We start from the raw sequence: 16786 nt of genomic DNA, 5'->3' as shown, positions 1-16786 counted from the left end.
TAATACTTTTGTGAATGAACTATAATATGCTTTTCATTTCTATAGCTCTTTTTAAACTGAAGATCTCAAAGATCTTTAAAAAAATACATCACCTATGTGAGGGAGATATTATCTCTATTTTACAGAGAGAGAGAAATTGACACAGAGAAGATGAACCTAAAATTTCAGAAGAAGATTCTCTGTTCAGTTGCCTCAATGTTCAATTTGAGACAGCAGAGGTGTGATTTTTCAGAGGTGCTCAGCACCCACAACATAATTGAAATCATTTTAAACTGTGGGGGAGCAATGCCTCAGAAAACTGTGCACTGTCAAATTGGCTATCCAAAAATTGCATTACCTAAAAGCAAAGAGGATTTTTGAAAATGTGACTATGTTTTGCCCAGGATCAAAGAGCAAATAATATCAGAGGCAAAGTCAGAACCCAGGTACTCTGATTTCCATTTTCCAGTCATTATCACAAGATGTGCAGCTGCACACATGGCTTACTGGTCTGTAATATGATGAGGAATACACAGGAGCTTTAACTCATTGTTAGTCTGATGCCTGTTTTGTGAATATGTTTTTCATTTCTAGGTTTCCAGGGTTTGTTTTCCCATGTCTAGGAGTTCATCCAGTTCAAGGCATTCTTAGCAGGGAGCAGCCAGAAGACCACTGCAGTGTTACTTTAAAGGTGAAATGTGGACAAGTTACATTAGTATGCTAACAAACTGTTGCTGGGACCAGTTCGGACAAGTGGCAATTTAGGGATACTGGGGTCTGACTGATCTAAAATTTAAATCCAGCCTAAACCATACGTTGTTTTTTTACATGTTACCATTATACAGAAGCGTTGTTGGTTGTAGCAGACAAGGTTATTTTGATAAATGTGGTATCTTTTATTAGACCAACTGAGTAGTTGGAAAAATTGTTCTTTGCAAGCTTTCGGGCACAAACACCCTTTTTCAGTCATAGGGAAAGTCTGGTGGTGTTTTGTGTGCTCTCCTGGGTGGAATGGAAGCCAATATGCAAAACGCAGGTCTGTGAAAATGCAAATGCATGCAAGTGAGGATCAGAGAGAATGGGGGAGAATAGGTGTGAGACAGGTAGGTTGTGGGGGGGAATGTTGAGCTGGCAGGCAGCCATAAATCCAATATGAGTTGGCAGGTTACCAATGCAGGCAGGTTACCTGCGGTTATTAGATGTTAGGCAGGTTATAATGTGCCATAAATCCAATGTCTATACTTAGTCCATGATTTTTTTTGTATCCAATAGATTTATGAAATGAAGTTAATGGGCTTGTCTACAAAATGTGTTTTATAAATCCCCTGTGAGGATTAGAACTGATAAATCGGAGAGAGAGTGGTTTTCTTGTGAGAAGTGTGAACCCACAGGTAATTGGGTATTTTTGTCTTTGATAGATTTTCAGCGTGCGTTCATTCTGATGCACAGTTGTTGTTCAGTTTCTCCTATGTATTTTCCATCAGAGCATTTAGTTCACTGGATGAGATATATTACATAGCAGGTTTTAGATTTCTTGTCATGGCATGGTCTGGATCCACTTTGTGTGCTTTGGGCCGTAGGAAGTTTGCTTCTGGTGATAAGGTTGGCAAGGTTCAGTGCTTGTTTAAAGGCCTGGGTGGGTGGTTCTGGAAAGACCTCTTTAAGAAGTGGGTTTTCTTCTAGTATGGGTTACAATTGTTTGAGGATTTTCTGTGTGGGTTCCAGGGAAGGGTGGCATGTCATAAAAAATGGTATGCAATTTGCAGGGATTTTCTTTTTGTACTGTAGCAAGTCTTCACATGGTGTCCGGGTGGCTCTTTCCAAAATACATTCTGTCTCTCTGGAGAAATGTCCTTGTTGGGTGAAGGCTCTTTTGAGAGTTGTGAGGTGATGATCATGGGTGTTCTCCTCAGTGCAAATTCAGTAGTATTGGAGGGTGTGGCTGTATATTACAGATTTCAGGGTATGTTTAGGGTGATTGCTGGTTCTGTGTAGATAAGTATGTTGGTCTATGGGTTTTTTGGATATGGTGGTTTGTATTTTACCATTCTGGATATTGATCATAGTGTCTAAAAATGAAATGTTGGTGCTGGAGATTTTAAGAGCTAGTCTGATGGAGGGGTGATGGTTATTGAATTTGTGATGGAAATCAGTGAGAGATGGCAGATTTTTGGTCCAGATGATGAAGGTGTCATCTATATATCTTAGTTATATAGCATTGGTTTGATGTTGCAGTTCCTGAGGAATTCTTCCAGGTGGGCCGTAAAAAGGTTGTCATATTGTAAGGCCATTTTGGTGCCCATAACTGGGCCCATGGTCTGGAGGAAGTGTTGGTTATTGAAACTGAAGTTGTTGTGTGTGAGGATGAAGTGTATAAATTCAGTAATATTTAGGTTTGTATTCTGAGTTGTAATCTTGCTCTTGTAGTTATGTAAGGAAGGCTTGGATGCCATCCGGGTGTGGGATGTAAGCTGGTACCATCCATGATGGCTACAAGAATATTGCTGGGAAGGTGGTCTGTGTTTTTAAGTTTTCATAGAAAGTCTGTTGTATCTTGGACACAACTCGGTCTTTGGGTGATGAGAGGTTTTAGGATTGATTCAATGAAACCTAATATTTCCTTAGTTAGGGTTTCATGGTTGGATATTACAGGTCTGCCTGGGTTCCCTTGTTTGTGGATTTTAGGAAGCATGTAAAAAGATTGGGTAGCGCGGGGATCACGTTTTGTAGTTTTACTTGTAGCTCAGATAGAAATGATGTGATGGTCACAGGGATACAGGGTTAGACCAGGGGGAAGCCTTGGGCAGAGGCAGACCCCTTGTCAAAGAAAAAGAAAAAAACCCCCACATACCTGCTGCAGGGGCCTGGGGGAGTGAAGAGGCATGCTGCAGAAAATCGCCCAAGCGGTTTATCAGCTGTGCCCATTTCCAGCTGGGGCTGGGTGATGCAACGAGGAGGTGTCACTTGGTGAAGATAAAAGTCAGCCCGGAAAGTGCGGGAAGGGGGACGCCGAGGGCTGGAGGACTGGTGGGGAGCCACTGGATGGAGAGCATCCTGCCGCTGCAGTCAGCATTGGTGGTGGCTGCAGGAGCTGTAGAGGATCCCCGAGCCAGGGAAGTCTGGCAGGGATTGAAGATGCCGGCAGGGAGGCTGGCAGCAGCGGCAGCAGTGGAGGCAGCAGGAGCTGCAAAGGATCCCTGTGCCGGAGAAGACCAGCGGGGATCGAAGATGCCAGCAGGGAAGCCAGCAGTGGCGGCGGCAGGAACTGTGGGGAAGCCCGGCAGGGATCAAAAGAGCTGACGGGGAGCCAGCGTGGGAGTACTTATAAAAGGCAAAGGGGGCTGCGGCCACAGGGCAGAGGTGGATCCTGGAGGGGAAGAAGAAGATGCCAGCTGGGGCGGAGGCATGGACCCCGACCCTAAGGGTGTGCTTGCTTAGGAGTGGTAGAGGACCAAGGGAGTATGGGATTCTTCCCGTGATTCTCCCTTGTCCGTTTTGCCCTTCCCCGTCTCATTGTTCTTGTAGTTGGGGTATCAGTTTTGTTTTTCGCATTGGGTTGCTTCTGAGGCCCGGAGCTTTACATTGGTGAAGGTATTTTGATTGTGTTTCCCTTTTTCGGGCTGTTCTGTTTTAGTTCCCTGTCTAGTTCAGGTTAGCGTAGCCCTCTGTGCCACGCCGGGGTAGCAGTGACCCCGGTTGAAGGCGGGAAAGAGACCACGAGAGAGCGCAAAGAGGAACAGCAACATCTCCCGTAGCTAGCGCTGGGCTTTGGAAGGGACATTTCCAAAGACAGTGAGTCACCAGACCCTCTGGGTCCAGTCAGAGCCCTTAGGTGCCTGTTGGCAAGGAAGGATATGGAGACCAGGAACATATCAACGGGGAATAGCCACTAAAGATCTTGAGGTTTGTCTAGAAGGTTAGCATATCCGGGGTGTAGGGGAGGTTGGAGACCTGGAGATATCTGCCGGGACGCGTGTCCACTTTGGAGTCACCCTCAAAGGGGACCCCCTTCACTGAGAGACCATCCAAAGTCATGGCAGGAGAGTTTGGGGGACACCCCAAAGGTAATCGAGGTACCCTCAGGTCTACATGAGGTTCCCTGGCAAACAAGGTTAGCTGCTCAGGCAAAGGCGGCTCAGGAGAACACCTTTGAGCAAAGACAGGCACATGGTGTTTTGGGTTTTAAGGTGAAAAGCAGAGTTGGATCTTCCTCTAGTTTTTCGTAGTAGGTGGTGTCCAGGAGTTGTCTGTTGACTTCTTTTATGTAACCTTCATGGTCAAGGATCACAATAGCTCCTATTTGGTAGTTGTATCTCCCAATGCCTGAAGAAAGGTATTTGTGCCCAAAAGCTTGGAAAGAACAACTTTTCCAACTATTTTGTTGGTCTAATAAAATATATTACATTTACCCAAAGAACCTTGTCTGCCATTATACAGGAAACACTTTGGACCAAATTTTGAATCTCTTATACTGCTTTGGTAGCACTAAGGAAAAATGCTCACTGAAGTAATTTGGCTGTCTGTTTTTCAGTGTTATGGTAAAATGCTCTTGAAATTCTGGCTGAATGATCATGCTCACTCTTTTTGGCTGTAATCAGCAACCTCACTGTTCCTTCATTGGCATGGGAAGGGTAGATTCTGTGTAAGGACAGGTACATATCTGTGTCCATGTCTCCCCCATGAAACATGGGTGACTGTTTACCTTTGACATTCTCAGACTCTAAATATAACTTGTTTTTGCAATGCTAATTACAGGTTCTGCTTATATTAACATGTACTTTTAATAAAGGAGTTAGAACAGAGCCCTGCAGGGTCTGAAAAACCTTCTCTTTCTATCCAGACATATAGTTGCATTATCCATGCCCCCTAGATGAGGGATTCTGCAATTTTGTTGAATGGAATTCTTCTCGTCTTGAGGATTATTGATTATTTATTTAATGCTTTCTTTTACAGAGCTTGCCTCTTTCTTTTTTTCTTCTTTTTCACAGGACCTTGATGCTGCATTACCACTTATAGAACACTATAAAGATAGCTTGTTGGCAATTGGAGAGGTGAGTACAAGTTCTGTGTTTTGTTTAAATCTTTCTTTTTTGTCGCCTGGATTCTCAGAGTTGTAAGCATGTAGGACTTCATTGATTCTGTGTACATAAGAAGTAACACTAACAAGTATAGCAGCTGAAAAGCCTGACCTGTCACTCTAGGCCTAAACATGTTTCCTTCTGTGCTTGTCCCCAATTCCCTACCCCACTCCTGCATACTTTGTAGTGCTGACATCAGGTATACGATAAATATATATGTTTACTTCCAAACATGTCATTGCACCCCTTCAAATGCTTAAATTGGAAAAGGATATTAACATTCAAACAGCAGTAAGAGAATACCCAGAAAAAAGCAACAATATTGGGGAAATCAGTGACAGCATTTTCTGTCTTCCCCTCCCTATCATCTTTCCAGTTCCCTCATTTGTTCTTCCCTGATTTTTAGATTGTATGTCTCATTTTTAAAATCTCTGCTTACCCATCTTGGTACTTGAAGCTGCCACTTTCTGTTAAGAATAACTCAAGATACTGAATCAACCACATAAGAAAAGTAAAGTGATAGATCTTAGCAATAAGGGTAAATGGAAAGGTGAAGGCTTTTAAAACTGTCTCATAATAGCTATTTTGATTACAGGGTTGTATTCAACAGTCTGGAGTTGATACTAAATATCTTACTTGCATATAACAGTCATGCCAACTTGTGTTGTGAGCGTGTGAGTTAAGCCAGGTCATACAAATCAGTACTTGACTGGGATATCACCACTGAATATTTAGGAGCTGTGGGAAGAAGTGTCTGTAATTCAGTTGGTGATGTCTTATTTCTGACTCAGTACTGAACTGAAGTATGGTACAAAAACACCATACTGCTGGAGGTATTACTTTAACTCAGACCAAGGCCTTGTGTCTTCAGGTCATTACAGATCCACTGGCAGTTTTCATTACAGGTGTTAACCTAGCCAAAGTCCTGGTTAGCTTCTTGTGCTCTGTTTACTTATATTGTTTCAGCCATTTTGTTGGGTTGGGATTCTCTTTTCACTTTGTAATGTGCCTTTATGTGCTGCAGTGATTTCAGGGTTGTTGTTAACTAGTGCTTGGAAGGTTTTTGTTATTTCTTTCTATGGATTCCTCAGTGTTTTTAAAAAAAAATTACATATGTCAGTTATTTGAGGCTCAGGACGTTCTGTGAGGTAGGCAAGGAATACAGATCCAGGGGTTTAATTTGCGATCATCTTTGAGCAATCCTTTGAGTTAGGCAAAGGGCACAGACAGAAGTGCAGCTCCCCACTGTTTGCAGGAAGTGCCGTGAGTTACAGCGATCCCCCAGATCCAAAAGACATTCACTGTTGGGTTCTGGGGGTTGGGGGATCAAGCAGTGGTTTAGAGCAGCTCTGAGTCTGCAGCCACTCTCCCCTAACCCCTCTGCCCCCCAGGCCTGGCACTGTGTTCAGAATGGGAAGTAGGGGAGAGAGTGGAGGGAGAATGGTCTGGGAGTTGCCCAGCCAGCACTGAGGGTGGGGCAGGTGTATTGGAGCCCCTTGGATTGAAAAGCTGTTTCTTTTATGTAATTTCCTGCAGTTTTGTATGTCATCAAATCTGCAAAATTTTCTTATTTCTCCTCTTATACGCTGTAGGTTGGACTGGATTTCACTCCTAGATTTGCCAGCACCGATGTACAGAAGGAGGAACAAAGACAAGTCTTGATCAAGCAGATTCAATTAGCAAAAAGACTGGATTTGCCTTTGTAGGTCTCATTTATTTTGGCAGAATACTGTTTCAGAAAAGACCTAAAATCACATTTGTCAGCATTTCTAGTTATTTAGGAGTCCGCAGCATCGCTTAAAATGTAGAGAGATTAGATTTATCAACCTTCCCAATTTTTAAGAAGACAGTTGAATTTTACCTACTTAAAATTCATTGTGAAGCCTCAATTGAATTTATACTCTTCATTACCACCTATCCTCGACTGTATTGCTTTATTTTCATTGCTTGTTTATATTTTCATAAAGTTATATGGGGTCTTTCTTGGTGCCATAAACATTTAAATTACTCTTTTCTTTCTTGCCAAATTGCTGTCAAGTCAGTGAATTTTATGAAAACATATTCCACTTAATTTCCTAATACTGGATTTTTTTTGCCCTCTACAGAAATGTCCATTCACGGTCAGCTGGAAGACCAACTATTAACCTTTTAAAAGAACAAGGTACAATTTTGGATTTATTTCATGCCGTTAACAATTACAGGTGTCTTTATACAAAGTTTGTTTAGCTTTACCATATCTAGCTAAGCATCATGCATCATATATGAGTTTGTGTATGCAAAACCTGGAAGGCATGTTATAGAAATCCTGAAAATTTGGTCTTCACCATACTGTTTTTCTGAATTGCATGATTTACAATTTGTTTAAAGAACTCTTCATTTTACCTTAGTTACTGACAGCTTTCTTGTTCATATTCACCTTTTCTTACATTTATATCTGTGCTCTCAAAGTTAACATTTTGAGAATCTGAAATGCCCTGTTATTTCCTTCCACACTGGAGATTTTAAATACTTTTTGAGTAATAGATAGCAAGTAAGAGATTTGATGCTTCTGGAACCCAATTTGTCTCATATTTACTTGATCCTACAATAAGATGTTCCCCCTCCATTTAACATGGGAATGGGGGGAGCCCCTCATCTTAGAATCATGTAGGAGGGCAGTGGGGAGGCAGGCAGCTGCTGTGGCTCTGGCTCCAGCTCCTACCTAGAGTTGGGGCTGTAGCTGCAGCTGGAGTTGCTGTGTGCCCCCCACCACCTGCCATCTCCCCCCTGCAGCCTCTTCTCCACATTTCTCCTGCCCAGCACAGTCTACGCTCCTCCACCTACACTTCTCCCTCCCCCACTTGCCTTTGCTCTGCATTGGCAGGGTCCACACACGCTTCAGCCTGGGGCCCTGAACATGGTCGCAGCCTAGCTCCATAGCAGCGATGCACGGCCTAAACAGCTTCTGTGCAGGCCAGGCATAGTTAGAATGGGAACAGAGCTAGCATAGAGCAAAGGTAAGGGGGGAACTAGAGAACAGTGGCTGGGAGGAGGCAGGAGTGGGAAAGCAGAGAGGTTGGGGGAGAGGGAAGGGGGAACAGAGAGGCTGGGAAAGAGTTTAGGGAGGAATAGGGAGTAGAGAGGTGGGGGTGGGGTTGGGGAAGAGGGAGCCTGAGGTTTTGGGGAGGGACAGGGGGGAGAGCAGGGGTAGAGGTTGGAGGCAGGGCCTGAAGCTGAGGGAGTGGGGTGACAGGCAGAAGCAGGGGGTAAGCTACTTGACCACTCCACCTGCCCCCTAACCCCCACTGCCTGCCCTTGTGCAGCAGTGGGGGAGATAAATTAAAGATGACCCTCCAGTAATTGTACTCATGGAAAATTATAACAGATTTCTAAATTTTCCATGTATAGAATATAATTATTGTGGGGAGGGGGGCTTGTCTTATATTCAGGGTCATCTTAGATTTGAGTAAACAGGAATTATTATTAAACTCTAGAATCTCTTGCTGTGCCTGGGACAAAGATCAAAGGTATCAGTTAAATAGGCATTAATTAATGAATGTACATTAGTAGATACCTGTCTGTTGAGGTACCATATCCTGCATTGGCATGGCAATAGACATGATGGTACAGTAGGTTTGTTCGTCTCTTATCTAGTGCCCTACTCACTTTACTTAATTGGAGCAAGGACTTTCACAGATAAGAAAGTAGAATAATGGCTACTGTTGTTTGTCTCTCTTACATTAGAATTATCGTGCTAGCTTTTGGTAGAAGCTCCTTGGTCCCGTTGTGCTTTCCAGAGACTGCAGTACTATCACAAAAAGAGTTAGAAATGTTTGCATTGTGCTCTCTACTTTTCACCCTCTGGTCCTGCCGGCAGAGAGGTACCTTTCAGATCCAGTCATGTCTCCCAATAGAGATCTTCTGCCTCTTGTATCTTGTTGTATTCCACACCTAAATCCTCCAACTTGTCAGTTTGGTACCACAAGCACCTGCTGTGCTGGAATGACTGTTTGCTCTACAGGAACAGTTCCGACTATTTTTCTTTGTAGCACTGGGACTATGATTTTGTTGGGACTAGGGTGCTCTCACTGGGAGCTGACATCACAGTGCCATCATGAATGTAATTATTTAATTTGTTTGGGTCTATGTAGGTGCTGAAAAGGTGTTGCTCCACGCATTTGATGGAAGGCCATCTGTGGCGATGGAAGGAGTGAAGGCTGGATATTTCTTTTCCATTCCTCCTTGCATTATAAGGAGTGAACAGGTAAAACTAAAATAATAATTCTGTCTCAGGGATTAGGGATTCACAATTTATCACAGTGATAAAATACTAAATTTGCTACAGTGATTAAAAAAAAAAAGAAAAACAAGAAAACCCATGATAGCTTTTGAAGTCTGAAATATATGAAGAATTACATGTGGATCTGGTAGTGCCACCCATTATTAAGGTTTCTGGATAAGTCTCTTTATAAGGTCCTGTTTCAGTTGCTTATAATTTTGCCAAACTTTAACTATTTGGGCTAAAAATTTCCAATTTCCATTCAGCTTGGTGTCTACTCAGCTAAAGTAGTTGAACTGTTTGGTGGATGAATCTAGGACTGATGTTATTTTTGGCACATTAAAGAATTATTTTATTTAGAAGGTCATGTGTTGGAGCAGGAAACTTCACAGTGGATTGGCCTTTCTGTCAGGGACATGTCTGTGCTGTTCTATTACACTCTAAATTGGCCAAGTTACAAACCTTTGGAAAATCACAGCTAGAGAATTCTTATTTTGTAGCAGCCAAATTGCTGGAAGACTCTGCCTACAGTGAGCTTGCTTCTGCCTAAGGCTAAGCAGGGCTTTCTCTGTAATCATATTCTGGACTTTTGCAAGCTGTTTAGAATCCAGATTTGGGCATCTAAACTAAGACTGGATACAGTATCATTCCTGTGCTTCCAGTGACACTTTTTTTGTGGCCAGGCAGCACAGAGAAAATGAGTTGAGTCTAGTACAGGGGGGACAGGGATTGGCTATTGGCACTGGGGGATGGAAGGGAGAACAAATATTATGTGATTGGACCTGAATACATATGCCCAAGGGGGCCAAATCCAGGCAGTCTTGGTTCTGTTTTTCCCCTAACATTTGTATACTCACCTGACTTCATAGCATGATTGTTTCTTATGTGTTGATTTCTTGTGTCCTTGATTAGTTAGATAATACCCCTGTGTTCCAATATGGATGGGATTCTGCCTTTTCTTGTTGACTTGATTACTCTTGGCTATTTTCCTTAGGTTTAAGTAAATCAGATATTTAATGGTTTTTCTTTTTGTTTTTTAAGAAGCAAAACCTTGTGAAACAGTTGCCTTTAGAAAATATGTGCTTAGAAACTGACTCTCCCGCTCTGGGCCCTGAAAAACAGGTACATTATTGATTCTTTACTTCTTCATTTCCCAAAAAATGTGGCTTACGAAAGCCAGAAACAGAAGGTGAAATTTGAGCAGAGGCAAGACGGAAACAATATTGTTAGATGATATTTGAAAAAAGGTGACATGCTAATGAAGCAGATAGATCTGGGAAGCCAGCAGTAAAGAGGAATATTGCCAAGGAAAAGCAACTGCAGGATAGGATAGGGAAGAGACTGGTGAATGATGAGCAAAAATAGCAGTTGCCTGTGGTACCTATCCATTGTACAGTTGCAGTGACTTCTTTGCCTCCATTTTCCTGAGTAGGGACCAGATCAACCCCTGCACCGGGCCTCCTTCAGGCCCCAGGGGAGGCGCACCTAGGCCATGGGTCAGGGAGGATCTAGTCAGGGAACTTCTGGAGGGACTGGATGTATTTAAATCAGCTGGTCCGGATGATCTCCACCCCAGAGTGCTGAGGGAATTAGCTGAGGTCATTGAGGGACCCCTGGCATGGCTTTACGAGCACTCGTGGTGCTCTGGTGTGGTGCCAGAGGACTGGAAGAGGGCCAATGTGGTTCCCATCTTCAAAAAAGGGAGGAAGGAGGACCCGGGGAACTATAGGTCAGTTAGTCTTACCTCAATCCTGGGTAAGGTTTTTGAGAGAATTTTTCTGGCACATGGCCACAGGGGGCCAGCAGGGGAGATTTTGCTTAGGGGCAACCAACACAGCTTCATTAGAGGCAGGTCCTGTCAGACCAACCTGGTGGCCTTCTACGACCAGGTCACCAAATCTTCAGATGCAGGGGTAGCAGTGGACATAGTCTTTCTGGACTTTCAGAAGGCCTTCGACACTGTCTCTCACCCTGTTCTCATTAAGAAACTGGGGGACTATGGTGTCGACACCTACACAATCAAATGGGTCACCAACTGGCTGGAGGGTTGCACCCAGAGAGTAGTGGTGGATGGTCATTTTTGACCTGGAGGGATGAGGGCAGTGGGGTCCCCCAGGGCTCGGTCCTCAGGCCCACACTGTTCAACGTCTTCATCAGTGACTTGGACGAGGGGGTAAAAAGCACCCTGTTCAGATTCGCTGATGACACCAAGATGTGGGGGGGTGTGGGCACACTAGAAGGAAGGAATAGGCTGCAATTGGACCTAGACAGGTTACAGGGGTGGGTGGATGAGAATAGGATGGGATTCAACACCGACAAGTGCAAGGTGATGCACTTGGGGAGGAAGAACCAGCAACATACCTACAGGCTGGGGAACTCCCTTCTCATCAGTGCAGAGGCAGAAAAGGATCTTGGAGTCATCATTGATGCCAAGATGAACAAGGGCAGGCAGTGTGGGGATGCAGTCAGGAAGGCCATCTGCACCTTGTCATGCATCCACAGATGCATCTCAAGCAGGGCCAAGGAGGTGATCCTCCTCTTCTATGCGGCACTGGTCAGGCCACAGCTGGAGTACTGCATCCAGTTCTGGGTGCCGCACTTCAAGAGGTATGTGGACAGCATGGAGAAGGTTCAGAGGAGGGCCACTAGCATGATCAGGGGGCAGCAGGGCAGGCCCTGCGAGGACAGGCTATGGGACCTGAAGCTGTTCAGCCTCCATAACAGAAGGCTGAGGGGGGATCTAGTGGCGTGTTGCAAACTAGTTAGAGGGGACCAGCAGGCATTGGGGGAGTCCCTGTTTCCCCAAACACTACCAGGAGTGACTAGAAATAATGGTCACAAGCTGGCAGAGGGTAAATTCAGATTAGACATCAGGAAGCACTACTTCACTGTCAGGGCGGCTAGGATCTGGAACCAACTTCCAAGTGAAGTGGTGCTGGCTCCTACCCTGGGGGTCTTTAAGACAAGGCTTGACAATCACCTTACTGGGGTCATTTGACCCCAGTACTCTTTCCTGCCATGGCAGAGGGTCGGACTTGATGATCTGCTCAGGTCCCTTCTGACCCTACTAACTATGAAACCATGTTAGTAACAGCTGCTTTAAACAAAAACTAAATGTGATGCTAATGCTATTTGAGTTGAACTTTAATGCATTCTTTTTTATGATTCAGGTGAGAAATGTACCACAAAATATTTCCATTGCTGCAGAATGTATTGCCAAAATTAAAGGGATTCCAGTGGAAGAAGTTATAGAAGTAACAACAAAGAATGCATTGAAACTTTTTCCCAAACTTCAGAACTTCTTTCAAAAATAGACTCAGCATGTGTAATTACAGTATGTCCCAAAAGGTAATACATGTGTGTAATAAAAATGGCTGTAGTGTTCAAAATGGATGGTTTTGTTAACAAATAGTTCAGGAAATGGGTGTTATAATAGATATGATGGATTTATCTAAGATCTTGTTCTGCTGTTAATTTGACAGCACCTTATGCATAGTTAGCTTCAATGTTATTTTGTATATTAAGTTACACCTTGATCCTCAAAGGCAGTATGCACTACAGGACAGGTGACTGGTGGGGTGGGGAGGGTGGGCGGGGCACATGCACCTCTTGAGATTGGCCCCTGACTCAGCACTGCTCAGGACAGGGCAGTTTTTTTGCCAAGCGGGCCGGCAGTGCCTTGGGTGGGGGGGTTGCACACTAAGCCACGGCACAGAAGTATAGGAGTGGATATAGGGCTTTTGGCCTGCCCACCAGTCACCCCTGCACTACAGCATTTTTATCTTACTCAGAGTCTGTTGACGTCACTACAGCTGCAAAACACAGGTGCTTAAATCTGCTTTTGAGGTTCTGATGGCAGGATCAGGACCTAGTTTAGTTTCTCCAGCTGTTTCATAGTTGTTAGGGTGGGAAGGGACCTCAGTATAGCATGAAGTCCGACCCCTTGCCCTGGGCAGGAAAGAGTGCTGGGGTCATATGACCCCAGCTAGGTGCTTGTCCAGTCTCCTTTTAAAGACCCCCAAGGTAGGGGAGAGCACCACCTCTCTTGGAAGCCCATTCCAGATTCTGGCAACCCTTACCATAAAGAAGTTCTTCCTGATATCCAATCTAAATCAGCTCTCTGTTAGTTTGTGGCTGTTGTTCCTGGTGATTTCAGGGGATTCCGTGGTAAACAAAACATCTCCAGTTTCTTGTTCCTCCCCCCCCGATGAATTTGTAAATGGCCACAAGAGATCTAGGTCCCTTTGTCTCTCCTCGTAGGGCCTTATCTGCAGGCCCCTCAAGGTTATCTACGTCCCTCTTGAAGTGCGGTGCCTAGAACTGGATGCAGTACAGTACAGGCAGTCCTCGACTTACAATGTTTTGAGTTACAACATTTTGCACTTACAACATTTATAAATTGACACCCTGTTTCAACTTTATGACATCAGTTTTGACGTACAACGCTTGATCTGATGCGACACCATGCCATCAAACAAGTTTGCTGCATCGCCCATCTCCCTGGAGAACATCTGTCCAAACTTCCTTGGACACTTTCTTTAAGAAAGCAGACAAGGCTCCAGAAAAACCTGCAGCCAAGACTCCTGAGAGGACTCCAACCAAGAGCCCTTCAAAAAGTCCAACCAAAAAAGTCACCTCAAAGAAGTCCTTCCAAATCAATATGATTGCTATTTACAATATAAATACATTAATGTAGCTATATTACTCATCTATAATTGATCAAGTACAAAATTCTGAGATATTTTTGGTGACAATAAGGTATTGAGCCTTCGTTCAGGAGCCAATCCCCCATTTATAATATCGTTTCTTATAAGAAAATTGGTTCCAAGTTACAACGTTTCGACTTAAGATGCAGTTTTCAGGAGCCAATTGTGTTGTAAGTCCGAGGACTTCCTGTACTCCAAATGCGGCCTGCCCAATGCCACATAGAGCGGAAGGGAAGTATCACCTTCCTGGATGCGTTCGTGATGCATCTGCTAATGCATGATAGAGTGTGGTTAGCTTTAGTGATTACTTTGTCACATTGACGTTTCATATTCATCTTGGAGTCAACTATGACTCCAAGGTCCCTTTCTGCTGCTGTGCGGCTGAGAAGGTCATCCCGTAGCCTATAGGTGTGTTGGTGTTTCCCTTTCCCTAGATGTAGCACTTTGCATTTGTCTTTGTTGAACTGCATCCTGTTCTTTTCTGCCCACTTTGCCAAAGTCCAGGTCCACCTGGATTCGATCCCTTCCCATTAGTGTGTTTACCTCATAATTTTATGTCATCCACGAATTTGGACAGAGTGCTCTCCACACCCTCATCCAAGTCTTTGATGAAGACATTGAATAGCACCAGTCAAAGGACCAAGCCTTGGGGACCCCACTGCCCACATCTTTCCAGGTCGATACTGACCCGTCCACCACCATTCTCTGGGTGCGACCCAATTTGCCACCCACCTGACTGTAATCATCTATGTCACAGCCGCTCAGTTTGTTTATAAGAATAGGCTGAGATACCGTATTGAAGGTCTTCTTAAAATCCAAGTAGATGACATCTGGCCCCGCGACCTTGACTCCTGCATCTAAGTATTTTGTGACCTGGTCATAAAAAGTAACAAGGTTAGTCAGGCAAAATCCACCTTCTATGAACCCATGCTGGTTGCCCTTCAGCATTATTTTTCTTGCTTTCTTGCTAAGCTCCTACAAGTGTGATCCTTGATAATTTTTTCAAAGGTTTTCCTAAGGATAGAGTGAGACTAACTGGCTTATAATTACCCGAATCCTCCTTCCTCCCCTTCCTGAAAATAGGGATCACATTGTTGATGAATCCCTTATTCCTGAATGGTAAAAATGTTCTTAAAGATAGGATGTTCCTGACTGTAAAGCTCCACAGAATGCTGAAGACTGGGAGGACTTATAGCTGCAAGTGCTATATACATGTTTAATTGAAAATTAAATTAAAATTGATTGAATTTTAAGTTGAAGGTGTCCGACTAGGTGCCTCCAACAAGTCATGTTGAGGTTGTGAGCTCTCTCAACTCCCAAGGATGTGAAAGACCTGTACAGCTGCAATCTCTATTGATGTAGTGTTCAAAACCAAGATTTGAGACTTGTCTTAATGCTTTTGAACCAGCCTTATGTGTGGAGATATTGTTTAATACTTAAAATTAAAAAAAAAAAAGAGGTAAGGGTAAGGAAACAATTGTATACTAAGAAACCCAGACCGCCCTAGTTTGGATGCAGTTATGCAAGGTGTCTGATACTGGGATAGTTTGTTTCCCTTTCCATATGTAAATAAGCAATTGTGCCTTTGTATAGGTGCTAGCGAATTGCCCATCAAGAATGACCTGGGGGTGGGGGTGGGCAGTGATGGTGTGCCATGCGCCATCACCCTGCACTCCTGTTGCCTCCCAGGAGTGGGGGAGGGAAGCTTGCACGTGGTGGCCACTGCTACTGCTCGGTATCTAGCCACGCACCACCCCTCCACTCTGCGTCCAGCTGTCAGTGTGCATCTGTCTGTGTGAAACACTGATTGGTTGTTTCAGTAAGCATTGTGATTGTCTTCCAAAACAACCAATCATAGTGCTCCAGGAACATTACGGACAGATAGACAGACGCAGATGGACAGACTAACCCTTTTATATATATGGAATATATATCAGACCAATATAAAAGTTTTGGAAAGGAAATCCTAGTTCTAACCAATAGTTGACTTCAGCTGAACCTACCCTGCCTTCTAGCAGACTTTGGATGAACCTGACTAACTATGTCTCTAACCAGTAATGCCATACTTGTACAAAGCCATCTGTGGACCAGCCCCACATCTAATGCAGAAGATTGTATTGAAAAGGAAGAAAACAAAGTAAAGAAACTCAGCATCGGCAAATAGTAACATCAGTACTGCTGCAGCTGTTGTTGATGGTGAAAATACTTGACTGTTAAGTTCCTGGCTAGTCTGGAAAGGCTTTGGCAGACATAAAAATGCTCAGGAAGTGGTTCCATTAAAGTCCAGGTTCTACTCTCCTAAGAGAAATTAGGGCAGGTGCTGAAAGGTTTGCAGGGTCTGGGGTAGATATCGGAAACTACAGAATTCAGAGAGAACCTACAACTGCAGATCGTTTAGTGCATCCAGCATCTCTCACTTCCACCATCTGATTAACAAGACTGGGGAAATACTCTATTTCTGGCCTCCTTGAAAATGATTGCTTTAAAGCAGGGATGGGGGGCTGGAGGAGATTGCTTTAAACCTGCAGCATGGGTGCCGTAAATGGCATGGGCAGCTGGTGTGTGTGGCACCCAGCAGATAGCACAAGGGCAAGTAGGGCAGAAAGCAGAGCACCAAATTGGGCAGGGAAGCACATGGAAGGCAGCAGATTGGGAAGGGGATGAGAGAGGCACTTGAGAAGGGTGAGGGCCTAGGTTGAGCAATGCCTACCCAAGAGATTGGCCCCGACTGAGTTGTCTGCAACTTCTAAGCTGCCAGGATCCCT

At 44.1% G+C, this 16786-nt stretch overlaps 1 protein-coding gene across 5 annotated transcripts in view; it reads left to right on the top strand.

Annotated features, from left to right (window-relative positions):
• The window catches only part of TATDN3 (TatD DNase domain containing 3), a 70092-nt gene that overhangs the window by 3479 nt on the left and 49827 nt on the right, over positions 1-16786 (top strand). Inside the window, exons 4-11 of one of the 5 annotated variants that reach the window (XM_090049203.1) lie at positions 574-670; positions 4968-5030; positions 6650-6759; positions 7163-7218; positions 9188-9300; positions 10357-10437; positions 12486-12663; positions 13746-14847. In XM_090049203.1, the coding sequence (XP_089905329.1) occupies positions 574-670; positions 4968-5030; positions 6650-6759; positions 7163-7218; positions 9188-9300; positions 10357-10437; positions 12486-12629 (664 nt within the window). In that variant the 3' untranslated portion in view covers positions 12630-12663; positions 13746-14847. Of the gene's footprint in view, positions 1-573; positions 671-4967; positions 5031-6649; positions 6760-7162; positions 7219-9187; positions 9301-10356; positions 10438-12485; positions 12887-13745; positions 14848-16786 lie in introns of those variants that run through there. The other 4 variants (XM_090049212.1, XM_090049196.1, XM_090049190.1 and 1 more) reach the window with 4 other exon arrangements.

The sequence above is a fragment of the Crocodylus siamensis genome, chromosome 1 (genome assembly GCF_052110815.1).
Source record: "Crocodylus siamensis isolate JL-2025a chromosome 1, ASM5211081v1, whole genome shotgun sequence".
In the NCBI taxonomy this organism is placed as follows: domain Eukaryota; kingdom Metazoa; phylum Chordata; order Crocodylia; family Crocodylidae; genus Crocodylus; species Crocodylus siamensis.
This window is presented reverse-complemented; position numbering and strand designations above follow the sequence as displayed.